This window comes from Pyrgilauda ruficollis, unplaced genomic scaffold (assembly GCF_017590135.1).
Source record: "Pyrgilauda ruficollis isolate IOZ18807 unplaced genomic scaffold, ASM1759013v1 scaffold94, whole genome shotgun sequence".
Classification (NCBI taxonomy): domain Eukaryota; kingdom Metazoa; phylum Chordata; class Aves; order Passeriformes; family Passeridae; genus Pyrgilauda; species Pyrgilauda ruficollis.
In genome coordinates this window covers 1,119,660-1,143,716 of record NW_024531488.1, presented here as the reverse complement: position 1 = coordinate 1,143,716, position 24,057 = coordinate 1,119,660, and the positions used below count along the sequence as shown (strand labels likewise).

Sequence of the window (24,057 nt, the reverse complement as noted above, 5' to 3'; positions counted from 1 at the left end):
CAAAATTCTGTAGCTCTCATCTGGTATATAATAGAACAAACCCTACCTCCAAAATGCACAATTAGAACTACTTAATCATCAAGACAACTTCCACGAATAGCCCTTTGATAAAGGACTTTTTTCAGAGACTGGTTCATTTTTCTAACTGGAGAACTTGTGTGATACAATATGCTTGCACCTGCCTCTCCTGCTGTCAATACAGCCTGCCTGGAATTGTCCCTAGGGAACTTTCCCAGGCTTTCCTATTAGGGACTTTGCTCTTAAATGAATAAATGGCAATGTCCTTGTCATCAAGACGGAACAGGACAGCATTAGCGATTATCCTCAGGATTCCTGCAGACTGACCTCCACCCAAGGCATAGGTTCCTAAAATTCACTTCCAAAAGTGAATCGGGTAGTAGTGAGATGCTCTTGGCTTTTGAAGTGCAGAACACCAAGTCAATCCTCTCTGTGTTTTGCTGCTGACAGCCGGAAGGTATCTTTCTGGAACCTGTCTCACCTCAAGTAATAAACCTTGTGCTGCTGTCCACTGACCATGCCAAAAATACACCAATACATTTCCTGCAGTAAATCTCAGAACCTCTCTTTCTCAATGTCCAGATTTTAGGTGTTACAAATTATAAATACTCTAAAGGAAAGGTTTTGCTGATCAATAAATAAAACTTCCAACAAGGGAACTAATTTACATCCTTAAATTATGAAACTCCTATACAGTTCTGCTTGTTTCCTTTATCAAAATTGCAATTTTTATTATTGCTTTTAAATAACCTCAAAATAATATGTTCTTTCTGTTTTACTTTAAAACCTTACTTTTTATTTTTGTCCCAATTAATATAGTTCTAAACTTCAGAATTAATGTAACAGAATTTCCACTCATTGAGGGCCTCCATAAAGCAAAGTAAATATAGGTGAGTTTGAATGATGGACTCCCCTGGAATAAGTAAATAAAAATCTAACATATTATATCTCTGCATGAAAAAGATGTTAAAGAGTATTGAAAAACAATCCAGCACCTGTGTCAGCACTTACTTCTTGATCCTCTCACCAAAGGAAGCAATTTCATCTAGGATATTCTGGACAGTGACACACACCTCCTGGATGGCATAAAGTCTATTCATAAATCCTTTCTTTTCACTGTCCTAAATAAAAGAATAGGAGTAGTTGAGTAAAAGAATTTCTGACTGTAGGAAAAGGCTTGTGTAGCCATCAATTAAGTTTCAGAAGGTCTTGCATTACAGATTCATGTAAAAGAATTGGTAAAACCTGGCAATAAGAAAACTATTTCTTGTCCTGTAAACAGTGCTTATTGCAATACATATGGTTTCATATATATGCTGATCTCCACACAATTTTGTCTGCCACTGCATTAGTTTCTAAACACATATTTGAATAAGCCAGCTCTCTAGGTTTTAAACATGCTGAAGGTGCCAACCTTGTATGTTGTGTACTCTTTCAAGTGACGAGTGTTATGAGTAGAAAAGTTATCCATTTTTCTTAAGTTGCAGAGTTAACAAGTTAAACCAATTGCTGTTGTTAATAACTTCATGTTGTAATCACCCGTTGTTAATAGTTTTTCTTCAATTACCTGTTAATGTTTAGAAATCGGCTCAATTGTCCCCCTGCTGCTTCCTCGAGGACACCTGAAGCTGCAGGTAGTGGAGGGGGGAAGGTGGCTGGTATGCAAATGAGGAAGCCCCTCACCAAATCGTGCAAGAGAAACCCCTAAAGCAACGTGCCAACATGGAATTAAGAGATCTAAGTGATGTCTAAAGGTGTGGAACTTAATCCCGTGTCTGGTAAGATCGTTTTTACCTTTCACCCTCAATAGCAATAATATTAAAAAAAAAAAAAAAGTACAAAAGAGAGGAAGTGATTTACATGCGAAATGCTCACTACAGAGCCTGACCCGCCCGCAGCCACACCACCCTGACCGCTCCCTCCAGCTCGGAGCCAGTGCCACACTTACTCAGCCAAAAGGAATCCCTCTTCCCGGAAGAGAATCCCTTTCCCCTGCCCCCAACAACTATGTGAGATGGTAGAAAATAACCTCTAGGTTCCAGCCATCTCCCCTCCTGGCTACTGCAAAAATTAATCCAGTCCTAGCCAGAACCAGACAATCCAAAAATATGTCAGTTTTAAATCACTTCCCACAAATTCCATAAAGACAGAATGAGACAGAAAAAGGATCACTATTTCCAACCCACTGCACCTTCTGAGCTTAAAGGAAATTTGTTGACATACTCTGAGGCAGGATTGGACAAAACAGCACAGGAAAGACGAGGCAGTCAGAAGGATCATGGTTCATCTTTGCTTAAATTATTCCAACTATTCCCACATGTCCCACAACTATTAACTTCCTTTTTTATTTCCTGCTCCAAATAATTGTGTAACAAATTAGCTGGACTAGGGAAAAACTGCAGTTATTTTCTTCCAGCAAGATGCCATGTTATCAAATACAACACATGAGCTACCTAGAGTAAACCAAGGTTCTTAATAATTAATTTTTCAAACACTATTGGCATTTCCTTTCCAGAGAAAGATGGTGTGAGAGACGGGAGTAGATTGGTGGCTTGAAACATTTCAGTTGCATGAATGGGATATGGGGTAAGACAAGCCTTGCTCTGGTGAGTTTGCTCCATCCACCCCACCCCCTAGAGCCTGTACCCCAGCCTTGCAATGGCACAGTGGACGCAATGTTCTGAACCTGCCCCTGGAGCCCCTAACCTGGCCCCAGAGTGGCTACCAGATGTCCCACCTGGGGGAAGGACCCAGGAAAGCCAATGGGTACTCATGCTAGACCATGAGGCAAGCACTGACCACTGCAACCACCAGTGGTAGTCATATTTTTTCTTTTCTATATCTCTTGTGTCTTTCTCTTAGTTCTTTTTCTTCCAATTACTTCTTCGTGAAGCCTAAGTAACTTAAAGTCAGATGGGTTGGAGTTTGTCAAGTTGAATGGACTTGGAGCTTGCTAAATTAATGCTTTGTGAAATACGTTATGGTGATTCAATGTTGCTTTAAACTTTTGCCAAAGTTCCCTGATTTTCTGAAGTTGCCAGTAAAGTTTTTGTTGTTTTGACTCTTTAGGAATATCTTGTCGGTGTTTCTCTTTTGCACCTAACTCTGGGTAAAAGAACAAACCAACCTGTAAGCCTCTTTAAGGGACTCAGCAAGAGAATTCTGGGGCCTTGAACATGGGCCGTGACTGGAATCAATTTCATCATTTGCACGATTACAACTGTCAATTTTCTGGACATAATTGTCATTTAAATAGTAGATAAAATTTATAATACAAAGCTAACAAAGCTTAATACAAAGCTTTATTACTATTTCATTTGTGTGATTTATTTGTTTGCAGAAGGCTTAAGGTATCTGAAAAGCAAGAGATTTGCTAGGGCATAGTTGTGAGCACAAATTGTGAAAGCAGAGTCAAATTGATGCTGATGGTCTGACCTGAATTTTAAAAAGAGTATGAACCCAAAGTAAAGACTGAGAAGATGTCCTACTCCACTTTCACAGGAAATTGTAAATTAAAGATTGATATGCTGTTTGGTGAGTAGTAGTACTTAACATTTACACACTGATTTTCAGCCAGAACTATATTTTCCTTTTGGTGAAACCAAAGCAAAACAAAGTAAATTACTAGGTCTAAACTATGTCCAGCTAATTTACACAAATCCCTAAATAAAATCCATGTTATGTGAGTCTTTTTATTCAACAGACTGTTCTTCCAACCCTGTGACAAAATAGGGTGATTTAGGAAAGGATTATATCTGTAACCCCAAACCTCTCTCCTCTCCAAGTAAAAGTGCATTTAAAAACCAAACATTTCAAATTATCAGGAAAGCAGGAGAAATAAATAAGCCAGACTCAAAAGTATACTCTGGTAAAGGTAATGCGTTTAAGCCAGAAAAGGGAGGAAAAAAAAGTTTTAAATACAGAGAATAAAACTCTGAACATTTTATGGTGGATAACTGCCCTACTAGTAACTTCTAATTTGGAGAGAAAGGCACTGATCATAAGAGGAGAGTTTTGAGAATAGAAGCAAATGCTGAAGGCCAGGATATATACCCCACCAGGCAAGGTCTGACCCCTTCCCACACACAGGCATCCAAAACCAGCTTGAAATCAACCTTTCCAGGCTCTGTCACCTGTGGCTGCAAAAGCAAATGTATAGCCCTGCTGCTATCAGTGAAGAGCCCCTCCAATCATCTTTGACTTTTAGTAACAAGCCAAAAAAATCTCTATTGCTTAAACAGAAACTTCTGTGAGAAAACTCTTCAGATTATTTCAACTCATAATTGGTGTTGAAAGTAAAGTCCATAAATAGGCACCCACATCATCCCTCAGCAGGAAACTCAACTATACACAGGGCTCTAACACTGTGGCAGCCTTCCTTTGTGGACTGATGAAACAGACCCAGAAGTAGCTGGTAGCACATGCATTAGTCCTTTACTGGCAGGAGTCATTAGTACTGACCAGAAAAACATACAGATACAGACCGTGAAATACTGGTTCATGGCGTGGCCACTGCTCAAAACCCCACCTCAGCAACTGCATTCCAAACCCTAACCTCTGCTGTCTGTGAAGCCCACAAAGATAGTAAGCCAATACTGTTTCAGCTCTGGAGGCCTTCGATCTCCTTAAAGTCTTCTGAATCTCTATCAAAAGGCCTCAGATCTGTGATGGACACCCAGTTAAGTTTTTATTTTATCAAATGTGGGAGACAGAAATCCTTCTGGTGAGCAACATAAAGCACTCTGGGAAAGGTTTAACTAGCAGAGAGGTGAAAAACAAGTCCTGTAACCAGAGAACGGGTTGCATGGCTGGCGTGTGGCCAGCATGTGTGTGGGGCAGTGATTGTTTGGGGGGTGCATGGACAGCACATGATCAGAGAGCTGCAGAGAGCTGCTTGGGTAAAGGGACGTATGAACAGCGACACTGCAGTGGTAGGCAGCCAATGCATGCTGGGTTTGGTTAAGTTTAGAGCATAGAAAGGCTTAGTTTGCTGCAATAAACGATCTTCTTCAGTGCAAGCAAGAAGGTCCGTGTGTCTTTGTTCCCCATTGCTACAATCAAATTCTCAGGTAAATAGAAGGAGGACAGACAACCATGATATTGTTATCTTAACTGTGGTAGAAGGTCTTGAGGTAAAGCTGAATGGTCTACAGGATCTGGAGAGGTGCATGATGTGACTTGAGACTGGCCTCCTTATTATATCCTATAATGAGCTGAGAGTCAGGTTATTTTAATTTTTTCCCCCTTGCAGGCTATCACTGATGAACAGCACAACCACATTATTCTTTCCCACTTCTTAAATTGAAAAAGTATGGGAAGACTCTTGGAGATATTAAAGCTTCTCAGTGGGACCTTAATGATTCAAAAGTTTCCACCCTTTCAGTAAGCCAGATTGCAACTCTTGAGACTTTCACTTATTTTAAATAGTGACAGATAGCATTACAGATACCTGTGTATTTTCAGCATCAGCAAAATAGAAAACCTTTTCGGTACTTCTTCCACTCTGAAAAGGACGAGCAGGAGCAGACTTCCTTAAAGCACTGGCACCACTTCACCTCAGACATCAAATCCGTGGATTATGTAGATAACCAGAACTGAGCTTTTAAACTTGGGGCTTCAACCTCACCCATATTACTGGGCACCACACCTTAAGTGACCACATTTTTCAGATACTATCAGCTGTCTACAAATGCGCAGTACATCATCTTTAAAATCTACGTGCTAGCGTGTGTCTTTATGTGTGCATGGTGATGAGGTCTGAAAATAACTGCTCATGCCTAACTGGAAATCAGGCTGAGGATTATAAAATATGGAGAAAACCAATTAATAATGATGAGTAGAGTTTTACAGAGAGAAATTATACTTGTGGTCATGATTATTAAAAATAGAAGCAATAAACTGTTATTGACTAGTAAGATTCCATATTTAAAACAGGACACACTAGGCACAACAGAAATTATATAAACATGTGTAAGAAAATACGGAAGACTAAGGAAAGAACTGTTAAACAGAGACTTTTTTCACCATTGCCCAGCCTTTGATAAGATCCGCAGCTGAAGACCTGATGTGATAAGGGGCCAGGAGCATCCATTGATAATGGGCTGTGATAATGGGCCCATGATAGTGGCAGTGAATGTGCCCGGCTGTAAAGGTAAGTGAACTGCAGGGCCAGCTGACTATCACCTACAACGGGAATATCCCGTGAACACCGTGTTCACGGTCCCAGGCTGGAGTGGAACTGCCCAGTCACTGCCATAAAGCACCACTTAGCCTCTGTATAAGTGAGTGCACAGCAAGTTTGTCAGACACCTCCTCACAAACAGACAAAGGAAGAAGGATCTTCACAGGATGCCACAGACTTGGTGGTGATTACCTTTCTTGCTTTCTGTAGTTCTTTACTTTTTCCTACTTTTCTGTTTTCTTTCTGGCTCTTTCTTTGATAGTGAGTAAATGTGTATTATCATTTTGATTATCAACATTAGACCTCCTTTGTGTCTTAATCTCACTCTGGGTATATTGGAATCCTGCCCCTCCCCGTGTTTGCAGTTTAGGACACATTTCCAGATGGGACAGACTCAGTTTATGAAGATACTACACCTGTGAGCATTAATAACCTGCTCTTAGCAGTGGGGTTGGACTAGATATCTCCAGTGTCCCTTCCAACCTAAGAATTCTGTGATTTTGTGTGAATATTACAACAGTCTGTTCTTCCTCAAACCTTACACTGAGAGTTGATAAAAATAATTTTGAACCTTCTCTGACTTTTTGGCAGTACCACCTACGTAATGAATTAGATTTTTTTTCATGGACTGCTGAAGAGCTAGAAGATAAATATAAAACTGGGGGAAAATATGCCAAGAGCTACAGTAATAATTCTAAAGAAAAAGAAGATATTGCAACCTTTCCAGAGTAAAGAAATAACACTGTAATGGCAATTATGTAAATTATGTTTAAATTGAGATTTTTTTACTAGTGCTCTTTATTTTCTCTTTCTTCCTATCACATTACACAGTGTTGCCCAGTGCTTTTTTTTTTTTTAAATATGTTTCTTCCTGATCTCTCCTTCACTGCACATTTGAATACTGTAAGGACTCCAGATAAAAGGCAGAAACATGGAGGCAATAGAGCATATTCTGAGGTCAACAGAGCCCAGATGGCCTACATCAGCTGAGGAACAAACCCTGGATAAATGTTCAAACTCTGCTTTTGGAAAATTACATAGTGAAGAAAAATAGTTTGGCATTTGAGGCAAAGCAATATAAAATGGAAGAAAACAGCAGCATCTAGAAAATAGATGCTCGAAAATGTACGGTGGGCAAGGAATCATAAGTGAATCAAGAATTCTAGCATGTCTTTTACGAAAATCTTGAGAACAACCTGAAAGCGCTCTATTGCCCATTTTATTTCTATGCTTACTTCACTGAAATCAGAAAAAATATCCCCAAAGCCAAACAAAATTTAAAAACCCCAAAACAATAACAAAAAAAAAGCCCAACCCAGCAAAAAAAACTCCACAAAAAGCCAAGAAAGCTCCAGCAGACACACAAAAAACCACACAAAGAAAAAAAAAAAACCCACAAACCAAATCCCACCCCTTTTAATTTGTTATGAATTACTGACATTTTGGAAAAGATCTAAATCTGAGCCATGTACTGAAGATGGGGTGGTATCATGAATGTACAAAAATCAAAACAGAAGATAATTTGTAATGATGTTATTTTAATGTCTGCCCACTATAGTAGTCTGTTCTACATTCATTTTAAAAAGGCTTCAGCATGCTAATTTCTCAGAAGTAAAAATGCACATATTTATGTTGGATCACACTCTGACTAAAAACTGTAAGAGGTGCTCACATTCAGCTGATGTACTGCAGACTACAATATCAGAAAGATAAAGAGTAGCTCAAAGGCATTTATTTGCTCAAATGGTTATTTTTTTTTCCTAGAAGCACAAATATTTGTAGTGTAGGGAAAGGCTTGGACTGTGCACGGCATGTATGTATCTGTTACTACACAATAAAAGATATAGAAAAAGCTACTAGCTTGTCTTCAGTGACTTAAAGTGAATTTCCTTCTAGAATTAAATAATAAGACTTGCTTACTTGAACTAACAATGAATGGAGCTGCATTAGAAGGAAAAAAGGAAAGCAAAATGTTGTTAAAATAAATACAAAAAACCATATGATTACTGTAATGTTGGAATGACAGCTGAAAAAAACAAATGGCAGGAAATACAAACAGTTGTCATTGTTCAGGGATGACTAACTCAACCACTGAGCACTCATGGCACAGGAAGCATACTGGGTCACAGATTATAATATTTGTACTAAATCTTGCAGCTAAAGAAGAAAAAAATCCTGCTGAGATATACCTAATATAAGATAAAAAATAAGCATTCCACAGAATTTATCTGCTTTCCTGAAGAAACAAATAAGCAAAGTGCTTTAACCAGTCACCATGTGACATGTATTTCTCCAATTTACCTTTTTTTTTCCATAATCTCCTAACTTGCCTAGTGCCTATTTAAAAACTTTAAAGCACCAAGATCAACAGATCTACAAATGCCAGATGAGGAGGGCTGGGAAACCTGCAGATGACAGCAAATTAACAAATCATTGCTGTTTAACAATTCAGAGTGGATATTGGACATTAAGGAAATGTATGAATGAGACAGACTCTAGAATGAGCAAAAAGGGGCACCCAATAGCACTTAGCCTGAAAAGCTGCAAAAGAGCTGGCATTCAACACATGATGCATCCCTGCTCAAAGGGGATGCTTTTGAACACAGAATTATTTTCAGTAGAGAAACAGGAAATTGTAAAGAGAATTGAAGACCCTCTCTCCCTTCCTAAATTCCTGAGCCTTTTGCATCTTTTTCACAACTGCCAGTGATCCATGTAGGAAGGCATCAGCTTCAAAGGTTTGCTGGCACCAGCTGTCCACAGATGCAGAAGCACTGTGCTTCTCCAGCTCCACTACTGCTGCTCTGATGGTGCATGTTGTGTATAGCGCATCATCCCTAACAATGTGCAGACTGTTTAGGATAGCTTGTTTTATTCACACAGGCCTTTTCAGCAGAGAGGACAAAATAGCCCTCCATACTTAAAAAGCTTGCTTCTTCCAAAATTTGAAGCTCATTGCTTGTTTTTATGATACTCAGAAAAGCAACAACCACCAGCCACACTAAAATAATTCAATGACAGCTCTCTTCAACTTTCAGTAGTCTTTGTATTATTTATTGTCTAGTAAATAAAGTTGAAATGCTTTTCAACCTTGGTTGCAAACTCAGTATCCAGTTGCAGTCCGACAACAGCAGGGAATAATGCTGCCAATGTAAAAATATCTTTTTTTTCTCCTTTGTGACTGCTTTCCCTAGATTTCATTATTTCTCCTGGATCTGCACTTTGTCATATCTAGGGCACAGCAATACTAAGTAAGCAGGGAGAAGGGATGTGAAATTTTTATCACAGAAACCACTGGCTAGGAGGTAATACCATATTCAGTCTTTTCCCAGAGAAAACATGGAAGAGAGCAGGTGCCATTCTTCTAGAAAACTGTGCTGTTCTAGTCTGACAGTTTGGGATTAAACATACAGACACTTGAGGTGCTTAGACTTTGTGGCACAGCAATTATCTGAGAGGCTATAATAAGCAATTCCACTGGATTAAAACAGCTTTTTAAAAGCAGCAGCTTTGTGTGATACTTAAAAATAGCCTTTTCTATTTTAGCACAGTTCTTTGCTATCAAACAGATGGAAGCATGGCTCACGCACAACACAGGGTGGATTTGTGCTTGTGCAGAATCAGAATAGCCAAGAAAAATGAGCACATTAAGGTCAAAGAGTTATACCATATTATCAAACTATTTCTCAGGCTTTCAGAGAATGGTGGGGCAGGAGTTTTCACAGTTGTTTTTTCCAAGTTACTCTCAATGGCTTTTCCTTCCCTGAGTTTGCCCACTCTTATGTTGGACCTACATAAGCTTCAAGAACCCACACCAGTTAGTGTTTCAACTACTTCCCCCTAGGTTCCTTCAGAGTTTTTAGGCAAACACCATCCAGTCCTGATAATTTGTTATTATTCATTTTCTTGATTTTTTTCTGTAATTTCTTTTACCAAAACTGGATTTGAAGCAGACAAACCCTATGGAAACTTCACCATGGTCTTCCATAATGAATACACATGCAAGAAATTACAATTACATCTCTTAAATCCAAGGCCCATGGGTAGGTTGTTTTGAGTTCCTAGTACCATACACTGAAATTTGCAAATAGTTATTACAAAGCTCTTGAAAATTTCAGAATTTTAAAGCCATCAAATCAACAATGAGAAGGCAAATGATAATTTACATTAACATTAAAATAAATGTTAGGCTGTTAATGGAAGAAAAAGGATATCAAAATAACTATACAAGGAGAAAGAAGTAAAAGACCATATATATATACACAGAAAGATTAATTGTAAAAATTAATTGAGATGATGTTTAACATATTTATAAATCTAGATCAAAAAGAATGAAGGTTGAAATGCTCAGTCTGGAGGTGACAGAATTACTTAAAGATGTGATGTCAAACTTCTGAGGAATATAGTGAACTACATTGATTACTAACACTAGTAGTTTACTTAGTGCCATTGTATAAGCCTAATAATTTCAGCTAAAGTGTTGAATCCAAATTAAAAAATAAAAATAAAAAAGATTCAGAAAAGCAGACATGATATTTGAAATAATGAAAATTATGTGAGGAAAATTAAGATGATGAGCAACAAAAAGTACTAGGACATTTTAAGTTACACAGAGGATGAATTAATATAATCAAGATACTCAAAATAATGAATGGTTTAGAGAGAGTAAATTAAGACTCTTAATTACTCCCATAAGACTGTAGAGAGAAATGGTCTAAGAAGTTGAAAGGCAGAAATAAAGCTGAGAAAAGTAAATTCCTTTTTTCCATTCAATGGAAAACTCACCAGTGGACCTTTCTGACAAAGCAGCATTAGTATGAAGAACTTAATAAAACCAACAGCAGAATTAAATACATATACCATCATTTTCCTAGTAGGAAAGGTACTAGGTAGGACAACTATCCATCATTTCACACAAAAATATGACACTTCAAAAATATCTTTAGGAACTTGAACACAAGTTTAACTCAGAATACAGAGCAAAACTTATTATGAAAATTAAGTATAGACAATATATACATGGATGATTTTAAAGGTCCCTTCTAACCTAAACTATTCTATATGATTCTATGCACTGAAATCTTTCCTATTTACTATTTGAGGCACTTGCACATTTGTTAAAACATTTCAGAGGAGTAGTAGCAGAACAAGAAATCAGTAGACAGAATCATGGAACTTCTGACATTTTAGCCTAGACAAAAAGTACTGAGAAGTACTGTCCACTGCTTTCTATAGAGAATTGTACAGATATGAAAACACCTTAACCGTATAGTAAAAATAAACTTCCTATGAATTTTTCAAACAAACAGGGTCACAAAATTGTTTTCCAATAACAACACTGATTTCTTTTAGAAGGAAAAAAACCTTGCAAATACACATCCTAGGTGAATAAATGTGTAATATTATTGTGTATTTTTTTTCTGGTTATGAAAACAGGGACTAAGAGAATGGCTGGCATGCCCACGGTTGCAACACTAATCACCTGCACCAATCCTGATGTCATAAGACCTATTTTATGTTTCCTTCAGGTGAACTCTGCCAATCCACACTTTGAAATAGATTCATTTTTACTATACAGATGTATAATAGCATGTGCAAACCAAATATATAAGAAGAGCTCCGGTGTGCTCAGGGAAGAGAAGAAATCTTAATTCCAAAATATCTTCAACTCTATCTCAAACTGAAAATCATATGAGAACTTTGTTTTACATATCAAAATACAGAAATGGGGAGGGTGGCGGTGGTAGTGGTGCAGGGGTGTTTGGGCTTGCTTACTTTTTAGGTAGAAATCAGCTAACTATGAGTCAGTACCTCTGTACTGTGCAGTAATTTCTTCCTCCTCCTGAGATATTAGACTTCACTTGGACTCCAAGCTCTGTAGAAGCTGGCACTCCTGAACACACAACTCCCATGGGGCACCCTACTGCACTGCACTGCACTGCCTTGGCCCCAAAATGTCACCACCTTTGGTTTGACTTTAATGTTCTTGACTCCTGTGAAGCTGAAAATACTAATGTGGTGGAAAATATTAATATAGTGCTACAAGGGAGAGAAACCAAGAGAGTTCACTAACCAGCCTTACTCAAAACCAAAGGAGCATGGATGTGTGTAGGATGCAAAGCATTTCCCTCCAGTATCTGCAAGACACCCCTGCTGTGTTATGATATTACAAAGGGAATGTAGGGAAAATCCTGTGACTCCTGGGGATAGCACAACCTGACTGGGCATCCTTCCAGGGCTGTCTTTGAGACTGCTCCCCACCACAGAGAGATGGATAAAGCTCTTTATTAGTAGCTCTATTGACATTAATATGTAATATTATTAATATTAATAAATAATTACCGTGATTAAGATTTTTTTGTTGTTTGTCCTAGGAAGGGAAGGGGGCACCTGTCAGAGCAGAGCCTGCTGGGTCCCAGCATCCACAGAGGATGAGTCTACCTTGAAACAGTCTCCAGAGAAGATGACTCCAGCATCCAAAGGGTTGAGATCTGCCCAGTGGCTAGAGGCTATTAACGATTACACCCTTCTGCATGGCTATGTGTTTCCAACTTTTTTATATCCCATTTACATAGTATAAATGCCCTGCTTGATTTCAGTGGCAGAGTTGCACTGAGCTTTCTGCTCCCCACAATGACTAATCTTACGGAGCAAAACGAAGGTTTGTTTTTTGCAGCACTGCTTTAATCTCATCCACACCACATTCAATTTTCCTTACAGTTACTACTTTCAATCAACATTTTAAAAACCACAGCCACCACTGAAGAGGTTTAAACCTCAACCTGTAAAACAACTAAATGATGCAAAGTCTATGTAGTTTATGGTGGAGATAATTTAGTGTATATAATCAGTTTCAATTTTCTCCTAGAGCATGAGAGTAGAATGAATTATTTGTGGAAAAAAGGACAGAAATAGAAGAAAATAAAGCTTTCCTAAGCACAAACACTTTTCAGTGTTTTAAAAACAGGTAATATGTCTAGTATATCTAGACATATAATATTACCTTTATAATATTATATGTCTAGATATACTAGACATATTACCTGTTTTTATAATCTTTATAAAAAAAAGATTATAAAAATCTTTTTAATCCTGTGTCAGAGCTCTGGCTATGCTCCTGCCTTGTGTCCTTACATGTTTTTTAGGATACAACTCCGAACAGTGACACTGAGAGTGACCTGAAAAAAAGTATAGTGCCTGGGTGTTATCAACATCTCTAAAGGGAAAGAACAACACTTCAGGAAGGTCAAGGTAGTATAGCAGTGTTGGAGTGCTCCCCATCCTTGACTAAGCCCCCTCCACCTATGATGGGAAAACCAAAGCAGCATATTTTAAGAACATGATTTTAACAGTGTCCTGCTGAAACTAAAGTTTCCTCCTTGATTAAATATATCTTTTCTGACTCCCTGGAAGCCATTAATGACATCATCCTTACAAATTACCTTATTATAAATGTTAAGGAACATTGAAATAAGAATATGGTGTAAGATGTCACTTACTGCAGATTCTTTTATTTTAGTGTTTTTAAAAGGTAATACTATTTTTTTCTGAATGTTTTTCATGTTCAGATTATGAAAAATTAATTACTCCAACCCTACACAATTATTATCTATATTTTATAGCTACTCTGATTTGGTAATTCAGAAAAAAAATCCTTTTTTTCCCTACATATTTCATCAAACTTTGTATATTGTTCTTCTTTTCCTTGCGCTGTAATGCTGACCTGCTTTTAATAGCCAATGGTATTTTTAGAAACTCAATAGGTAGTGTTTATCTGCAGTGACATCTTAGGTCCTAATCAAAGCATTAATTTTGAATTGCAAAATTGGCTGAAATTTCCTTATATTACTCTCCCAGCAGGCTCCCAAGGAGGGGTTGTGCTGTCCTTTGACAAAAGATGCCTTGTCAAACAGCTGTGATACTCACCAAATTCTTTTGGGGAGTTGTGAAGTGCTGCTTTTCAATCAGATAGTTTTTGGCACTATGGTAGATCCAAAAAGTCTATCTGACATCAGAGGAAAACATAGCCACAGACCAAACTGCTGTGGTTTCCTTTCAAAGGCAGTTAGTCTCAAAAACAAAGAAACTCCAACGTTCAATAAACAGACAACATTTCACTGGGGAGAAAAAAATCTTTAGCATTTCCGTATTTATGTATTAAGACTTCAACATTCAGCATGAAGTTCTTCTTTCTAAAAACATCAAGGTGTTAAAATACATTTTCTTCTGAATCAATATATCCTGAAGTGGATGAGTGAAAAGGATTACACAATGTAAGAACTGCTTGAAACAATTATTTAGTAACAAAGTGACTCCTATTATATAATGTAATTTTTGATAATGCAGCTTCTAGCATTCCTGGAAGAGACCATAAAATCTTAATCTTTAAGAGACTATAAAGGAACCACAACTATTACTATGCAAACTATTCTTCTATCAAAATGCAGAGGTATGTAATACACTTCAGAAAAATAGCTGAGTAAACTGTTTCTTGATCTTCACTATATGCTGTGTATTGATCTAAAATATTCAGGCAGCATTAGTTCTTTGAGAGTGGGAAGGAAAGCAGTCCTATGAGTACAGAAAATACAAAAGAAGATGCTTTGGTGTGAACATATGCACAAATTTCAAATTCACTACAATTTTTAAAAAAATCCAACTACAAATTAGCAGTGGAGAAGGCATTACAAAGAATTTCCATCTACTCTTCTTCTCTGTTTGTATTTAAATTTTTACTCAAACAGTAAGTAAAGGTCAACAAATAGCTTTTCCATAGTTAATTTTGAATTATAGCTAATACCATGCATTAAAGGCATAGCAAGGCACTGGCTAATACATTGAGGGTAGGAGAAATTCTACCATTCTTTTGTGTAAAATACTAAAAAGCACATCTGCTGAGCAATTGATCTGAAATTACTATTTCTAATTGCAAGGAAGCTTCAGATTAGCAATGCTGTTCCAGCTTATTCACTCTGCTAAAGATTAACCAAAAGCAATACTTTTCCAATAGAATTATTTTCTCTCAGAGCTCTCTGTTACTCTAGCATTAAAGTATCTATGACATCACATAAAGGAGTGGTATCCATTTTGTTTTTCTAAAGCTGTTAGCCTTCAGAATAAAAATAGTTTACTAGGATAGCTCTGTAAATCTGTTTTTCCCATTCTGGACTTAGTTACCTTAGCACCTGAGCAGACCAAGAAAATATAGAAAAGAGAAAGGAAATAGGAGAAAGAGAAAGAAGAAAAAAAACAATACTTAAATATTTATTAGTAATTTTTCTTATATATATATTTGATATGTATTAAATAATCCATATAAATTTCTCAGCTCAATTACTTACAAATAACTTATCTGCATAATCAAGTAAATCTCTCAGCTGTGGAAGTTTATTTTTCCATGTGCTATCTTGAGATAAGCAGGTCTGTAATATTATATTTCCACTGACATAATTGTGCATGAATTCTGATCTGATTTAGTATTACATGGTGCAAAAGGTGACACATTTCCTTTAATACAGCCCGTTAGAAAAGGAAAGGAATTGCCAGTGTATGAAATCTAAAGAGTTTGATTGAAAGACTCTGGGACTTGGGGGGGTCAACTCAGTGAAAAAGTAACTTGCTCAACTACCCCAGGCACTAAGCACTGTGACAAGCAAACTTAATACCCTGGTGCATTTACTGAGACAATCAATAAAAACACTGCACTATCAGACTGCTACAGCTGTACATTAACCTACCATATTACCTCAACTTCTCCTGAACCAGTCAAACATGCATTTGCTGATCATGCAGATAACACAGATACCTCACTGGTCCTTAAGTCACATTTAATAGCAAGTCAGAGTGCTAAAACAACCATTTATTGCTTTTCTATATGCCAAAAATTCTCATTTTCAAATCTATCTAAATTGTACACTGAAGACTATATTCAAAGAACTACGGAGATGGCAAAGCCAACTGCTCTGAAATTAAAGTATGGAATATTTAAAATACATTGCTACCTGGATCATCACCAGGGGCTTTGTGGCCCCTCTCTGCCTCCTTGCCTTCTCCTGATGCAGGTCTCAGCATCATCATGTCCTTTCCTACCCAATGACCAGCCATTCCTGCTCCCTAACTTGTCTGTGTTTATTTTTCTATCTTATTTCTGTTACTCTTTCTCCCAGTTCCAGCTCTAGTTCCTGCAGACTCTTCAGCTCACAGCTGCTCCAACAGGGTTCATGGGTGGGCATCGGTATTCTTGCATGCAGCCCAACAAAAAAGTCAGTAAATCCACACAAAAACCATTGCCCTCCTTGGCACTTGGCCCCAGTGCTTGACCTCTCGTGAGTCCATGGAGGAACAGCCTGGACATGCTTCTTACCTTTGGAACTTTCCTAGTAGTTATCAGTAAATGCATAGAATCTACCACAGAAGAAAACAGAAACACAAAAAAGCAGTACACAGTATGCGCTATTTGTCCAAAAGCTTTATGCTAAATTTGCCTCTTAATCTGCCAGCAGATTACACCTGAGTAGAGACAGACTCTGCTCTGTACCATGCTGTGATGTGTCCTAGATGCTGCTGCACAACACCAGCTTTTTAATTCCATACCACACTGCTCTAGGATGAACTTTTTTCTTAAATACTTTGGGCACAGGTACCTCTTTCATTTTGTCAGGATTATATTTTGCCTAGATCTGTCCTGCAGCTTCATCACTAATCCATACATCAACTTTAAGTAAACAACATAAAATTTTCCACTGACACACAGATATTTCAAACTGTAAATAAAAATGCATGTTGCATATTGTTTGCATAATCTTGCAGTTTATTTTCCTGTATTCCTGTATTTTCCTCCATAAAGCACAGCAAAGCCTGATCAACTGTCCTGGCAAATTTTTGTAGTTGAGGTTGCAATTTTCCTTAGAAGCCTTTCTGTGAAGTCCAAGACCTAGCTTAAGCTGTGGATTTTCAGCTGTGTTGTAGTGCGAGCCTCAGCATCAAATCTCAGTCGAAAACCCAGACTACAATACAACACCCATTTTGCACAGAGCTGTGTTGCTGAGTACCCTCTTCTCCCACAGCATCACCTCTGCCACTCATTCATTCTCATTCACATACACTGTGTCAACCATATGCTCCACTGGGAATTGGGTCCATGCAGCACATACCTCATGCTAGCACATCCTGACCATCACTTTTCCCTACATGGCTTCCAAAGTTGTTTCTTACTGGAATGCATTTGCATGGCCAGGTTTTGGAAGGGGTGGGCTACAGAGCTGGCTTCTTTGAGAAGTTGCTGGAAGCTTCTGTGTCTGGCAGAGCCAACACCAGCCAGGACGGACCCAATGCTGGCCATGGCTGAGCCCACCAGCAGTGATAGTAATGCCTCTAGTAATATGGTAATGTATTTAGAAAGGAAATTTAAAAAAAGATATTGCATAGATGTTATTGTGGCAAGGGGACAATGAAATGAAAATATGTGAGAGGAATAGCTTTGCAAACGCTGAAGTCAGTGAAGAAGGAGGGGGAGAAGATGCTCCAGGCACCAGAGCTGAGATTTCTCTGTAGCCCCAGATGAAGTTCATGCTGAAGCAACTGTGCCTCTGCAGCCCATGGAGATGTCACACCTGCAGCCTGGGAAGGAGACCAGGCTGAAGAGGGTGGATGCCTGAGAGGAGGCTGTGATCCTGTGGGAAACCCATGCGGAAGCACAGTCCTGGCAGGGACCTGCAGACCCATGAAGAGAGGAGACCTTGCTGGAGCAGGCTTCCCAGTAGGACTTGTTAACCCTGAAGGGGACCCACTCTGGAGCAGCCTGTGCCTGAAGGAATGTACTGTGCGGAAGAGTGACCCACATTGCAGCAGTTCGTGGAGAATTGCTGCCCACAGGATGGACTCAGAGTACGGAAATTTGTCAAGGACTGTCTCCTGTGGGAGGGGCCCCATGCTAGAACAGGGAAAGAACTCTTCTTCCTGAGAGCAGTGGCAAGGACAACCACTGATGAACTGACTGTAACCCCCATTCCCCATCTCCCTACACTGTTAAAGTACTGGAGGTAGAGCTTGGGAAGGAAAGAGAGGTGGATGCAGTTTTAAGATTTATTCTACTTCTCATTATTCTGCTCTGATTTTGGTAGTAATAAATTACATTAATATCCCCAAGTTGAGTCTCTTTTTCCTGTGATAGTAATTGGTGAGTGATCTCTCCCCATCCTGATCTTAACCCACGAAGCCTTTGTTATATTTTCTCTCCACTGTCCAGCTGCAGAGGGGAGTGATAAAACAGCTTTGATGGGTGCCTGGCATCCAGCCATGGTCAACCCACCTACACTTTACATCTCTGCTTCCTGTGGGACTTGGAGGATTTGTTGTGTATTATGGGCTCTACACTTTGCTGTAAAAACATGCTCAAAAGGCATCTCTCCAAAGCTGTTTGGGGCTGTCCTTTGGAAGGTTAAAAAAAATGGAGTTAAGAATAAACCTGAAGAAGCATTTAGGTGGCTGGCAAATCAGTCACTACATGGCTTGCTTAGAGTTGCAGGTGGTTCACGGCAGCACTTTAAACAGAACTCAGATCTCATGATTCTGTGTGAAACTACTTCAAAGAAATTTTGTTAGAGAATGAAGAATGGTGATTGTCCATTCTCACCACCTTTGAAATCACATGGAGCTAAGGTATAAACCAACCTGCAGACGTAGGAAGGTTTCAAAGCAAACCTAGCAGTAAAGGGCTTTGGTTGTTTCCTTTCACACTCATTGTTTCTCTTCCAAGTCATGGAGAAGACCATACAGATGTTTTTAATTAGACCCTAAAGTTACTTTTTGAGGACCTAGGTGAAAACAGCACTTTGCTTGGCCTCAAAGAATTTAAATCTGCTTTGTTACATTAAGAAATAATATTAAGTGTAGAGGGAAAAGTATGTCCCATTCTTATATAGCTTACATAATTTAGACACATTCTTTATTTGATTTAATAATTTATTGAATTATACTTGGATTGCTTCATAAGGAACATCACCCACAATATACTGGTCACAGGTGAAGAACGCCATGTGTAAGGGTAATTCATTCAACAGTTTATAGACTGTCCTGGGGTAATCCATAATGTAAGTACATTCCACATCTTTCTGCGCCCAAAGCTTGTTCCGGTATCTTTAAGACCTTGCAAAGGAGGGCCTCGTGTGTGCGGAGTGCTTTTAGGGGCGTTCTTAACACCGGTCCTCCCGGGCAGCTCCTGCCTTTTGCTGTGTGCTGTTTGTGCGGCTGGCTCTTTGGTCGTTGCTTAGGCAGAGATTTTGTTCCCCTTTTGGGTTCTGTTTTCAGTTGTTTGGGGTTTTTTTTCCCCTTTTTTCTCGTCTCGGAGAGGCTGCCTTGGGGCGATTTCCACAGGCTGTTTCTGTTTCTGCCGGGCGGGGAAAGGAAAGGCCCCGCTGCCGTGCAAGCCGCTCCCCGCACCGGCGGCGGCCAGGCCGGCACGGCAAACCGCGGGCCGCAAGGAAGGCCAGCTTCCTCCCTGAGTTCCAGCCCCTCGATCCGGAGAATACCAGCTGTCGGGGAGATGAGCCGAGCGGCGAGGGGGCAGGAGGAAAGCTGACACCGCCTTTCGCTTTGTCCTTCGAGCCACGCACTCGACTGCGGAGCACCGCCTTGGAGGGGAAGGATGCCCCCAGCATTTTCGGGCCTCTCTTTATTCTCGAGATACAGCAATTTTGCCGTTATTTTTTGCCTGTTGCAGTTACGCTTGTTAGTAAACTGCTGGTTTTTTCACTTACCTCTACTCTCCTTCGTTCCTTAGTGGTGGAAAGGGACTGGTTAAACCTAAAAAGGGGACTCATTCCAGAGTATACTTTAAATTGTCTCAAGCCGAGACATAGACCCATGATCCTCCAGTGACTATCACACACACACACACACACACACACACACCCCTCCTCAAATGCTGAACTTCAGATACAAGTCTTAGATTCTGATCTCATTAATTCTTATTTTACTTCACTGATTTTGATAGTATTTCAAGACTGCACCAGGACAAAGAAACGGGATCTCATTAAAACTAAACCTCTCAGAAGGCTGTCTAAGTACCTGTTTTCAAAGATGTGTATGTTAATGATGAAGACTATATGATGTCCCACTACATGGCAGGATGAAAACTGGTTTTTTGTGAAAGTTGATGTGCAAAGGCTCCTCAGGATCTAAGGTATATCCAAGCAAAAGTAACTTAATGGCTGTGACTTGGGGGTGATCCAATGATCAAAACCAGGTGATAGTTCAGAGTACAGACTGAAGCAGTCCACACCATCATCCCATACTTTATGTACAACTGTTATTAAAACTACACACCTCTTATCAACATGTCTACATGAATAACTAAACTGAGCTGAAACCAAACTGTACTGAGAAGTATGACTTCTGCAACCATGTACTGTAGATTGCCCTGTTGTAGAGATTTTTTTTGTAAGTACACACAGTTTTCTCAGCTAAGCTTTGAGAGGATAACAGGTTCATACATAGCTACAGTTTTCACTGGAAGCTGCTGTTGGCTTTTTATTTATAGTTAGTATTTAGATGCTATGTTCATGTAGAATATAATGGTAGAATCAAGCTATAGGTGGACCAATAGATTTACTTGTTCTGGAATTTTAACTCCACTCTCTCTGTATCATTTCCCACCATTTATTTTATAGAAAATAGCTGCCACTGTAATAGATTGCAGTCTTCTCTTTTATGGAATATAAAAATGTAGGTTACATTGGAGCTATCTTTCCTCCTCCTCACGATCTCCTCTCAGTAAAAATGCAGGGCATGCTTCTGAGACAGGATACAAACATGTCTTGGCTTGAGAACAAAGTTGATACCTTTCAGCAACAATTATTAGAAGCTTTAAAGTATATTTTAATTTGACTCAGCTATAATTCATTACAAAAGCTTTTAGTTATCTTGAAGTACAATTTCACTGACTGAGACCTGTAAAGAATTTGTCAAAGGATAAAGTGTAAATAAGGATAAAATGGAAGGATAAAGAGTAACTAAAACCGCAGATGTTTTGAATATTTTTTTCATAATAAAATGTTGATGAAGGTAAAACAAAACAGTGTTCATAACATGCATCTTCCTCCCTTTATGCCTGCAGTGGTAGCAGTTTTCACTGGCCTAATTCTCTGGTGTGCTGAGGACTTCCAGCAAAAGGCTGACCTGAAAAATCTTTGAGATTATCTGAAATCTTACGTGGAGATTGTTAAAATACTAAAGCTATATGAAAAGCATATGTAAACTTCTTAAAACTAAATCTTAGATACACAGACAAATTCTAGATACGTAAGTTATCCATATTGACTGCTACATTATTATAACTGCATAAAAATCCTTTTGATAGCTTATTGATGACTTGACTTCATGTAATTTAACTGACCCATATTTGCTAAGGTATTGCATAAGCCAGTGTTTGGAAAGGAGCCAAAAGGAAAAAAGGAAAGAGAAATCAGATTAAACTGTAAATCTCTGGTAGGCATAGGTTTAGCAAATGTTACAGGATATATGGAATGCAGAATCCAGTGCTATTTCTTGGAAAAACTGGTATTAAATGCCTGAGCCAAACAAACTACATATTTTAAAATTCCTAAACACATAACAAGACAATGAAGAAAAATCAGGAAAAAAGTGTTCCACTGCTAAACACCACTTTGTAACCAATACAAGTAGCATACCTGCTGCTTTAGTTTATTATTCATATTGCAAGTGTAGGTGAAAGTTAAGATTCTCCAGTAAAAAAACCACATCATGTGGCCTTAAATTAACAGTCCTGTCTTGACCGCAGCAGAGGGTGAAAAAAGTTACTAAAATCCAGAACACTAGAATGAGACGTGGTAGTGTAAATCTATCTTGTCAGACTCTAATTTCATGTATTTTGGCATTCATCATCCTCAGTTTACTACTTCTGTAACTTTGCAATTTGGGGATGTCAAGTAACGTCTGTCCATGACATTACCAACATCAGGGCATGCCCACACTGAGGTCATCACGTAGCAAGTCACTGACACCCAAGTCAGCTCTAAAGAAAGACACTTTTCATAATTGCCCAACAATCTGATAAGTGAAAACATATGGATAGGTTTAGGTAAAGCCTGCAAGGAGCCTTCACTAAATGGAAAACAGGTGCTCCAGTTCCATGCCATGTAATACCCTATTGATCATAGATCCCAAAGTTTACAGGACTAATAGCTTCCTTGTGGTAATCAGGGAGCAAAGACACTGGCCATGGTCGAACAGCTGGGGCATATTTTACATATTTGCAACATATGCTTCAGTTTTAATGAAAGTAAGGTTTTGGCACATTTATTAGTCTTGTAACTTTCTTCACATAAGGAGACCCATTTTCCTGAGTTTTCTATTAAACCACATGAAAAAAAACCCAAAAAACAAGAGAAATAATAAAAGCCAAAGGTCACTACCAGCTGGTGGTACAAAACATGCATTTTTTTTCTCACAAAAATTTATTTTGCACATAGCTTTAAGAAAACACACTCAAACTAAACACAAAACTGCACCCCTCCATTTAGTCAAAAGATGTAACACGAACAGCAGGAGTTAAGAGAGTATGTCTAGTGCACCAGAAAGGAAAAACAGCTTCTAACAACAAACAAATTAATCCTAACCATGTGCTTATTATTTACAATTTAACCTAATGCAAAATAACACCCACTGCAAACACCCTGAATAAATAGAGTAGTCTATTCATGCTTGTTTTAAAAAGTGTAGGGTTTTTTTTCCAATTCAAACAGCATATTTAATCTTGAGAGCTCAAAACATTTGCAATAATGAAGACAGCTTTGAATTTATGAAAATCAACCTTAACACCTTCTGTATAAAAACCCAGCTCTTAAATATGCAATAAAAGGGCTCACTGAATGCACACAGTAATGTCAGTACTCACTTTAATTCAACCTTGGTAACTAGATCCAGAAAAATGTTTGAACTCTGGTGTCAGTTTGAGAAAGCTGAATATTAGATCATAACATTGAAACCTAGAGTGATATTTCTAATTAGGGGTGTTTGCTCAGAGAATCACCAGAGAACTGGGGGGAGGGAGGGGCTGACCTCTGCCTTCATCTTCTCTTTTAAAGAAGTTTGGTTAGCAATTTCCAAAACCCACTAAGCAGTAACTACACAGGCTGGTTTAATCTACAAGCAGTCAAGTACTATTCTTTGTGAAGTAATCACAGTGGTTAAAATATCCAGGAATACACACACTACTGGTATGACACATTTGCACAGATCTAATTATAAAGCAGAAACAAACAGGAGAAAATGGCCTGAAATGGATGGTAAATCAGTGTTTATCAGAAGATGACTGAAAGCTAGCATATTGAGATAAAATTCAAGCCCTCCACAGCTACATGATGGACTTTTACAATCAATCATATATTTTATTGCTAATAATGAATGCTCATATCATTTAGCATCAAAAAACCTCCGATATGCATTTTGTAGAAGATTTTGTTAATACAGTGTTATGAAATTATGTAGCTAACAATTTAGCTGATGTATAGAAGAATTTCTCATATAAATTGAGAAGTTAATGTGTGTTATTATTCAAGCCAGTGTTTGACCTGGCAATAGAATGAAGAAATACTCTTATTTTTTATAATCTCTTACATCTTAGGTCTTAGCTAACAGAAAAATAATTATTCAGGGAATTAACTAATTACAGTGAATTTTCTGACATTTCAAATGCTGCTGCCAGCATATGAATTCTTACAGTGGTGTATAAATGTACATCTCAGCCAGAAAAAAAGGTCAAGAGCATAAATTAAGATGCACTGTTTTTCTCCTCTCAAAAAAAAAAAAAAAAAAAAAAAAAAAAAAAAAAAAAAAAA

General features: G+C 38.4%; 1 protein-coding gene across 1 annotated transcript in view; it reads right to left on the bottom strand.

The window, feature by feature from the left end:
* MCTP1 (multiple C2 and transmembrane domain containing 1) overlaps window positions 1-24,057 on the bottom strand; it is a 211,744-nt gene that overhangs the window by 6,496 nt on the left and 181,191 nt on the right. Inside the window, exon 18 of the mRNA XM_041489448.1 lies at window positions 1,030-1,139. Within this exon, the coding sequence (XP_041345382.1) occupies window positions 1,030-1,139 (110 nt within the window). The remainder of the gene's footprint in view (window positions 1-1,029; window positions 1,140-24,057) is intronic.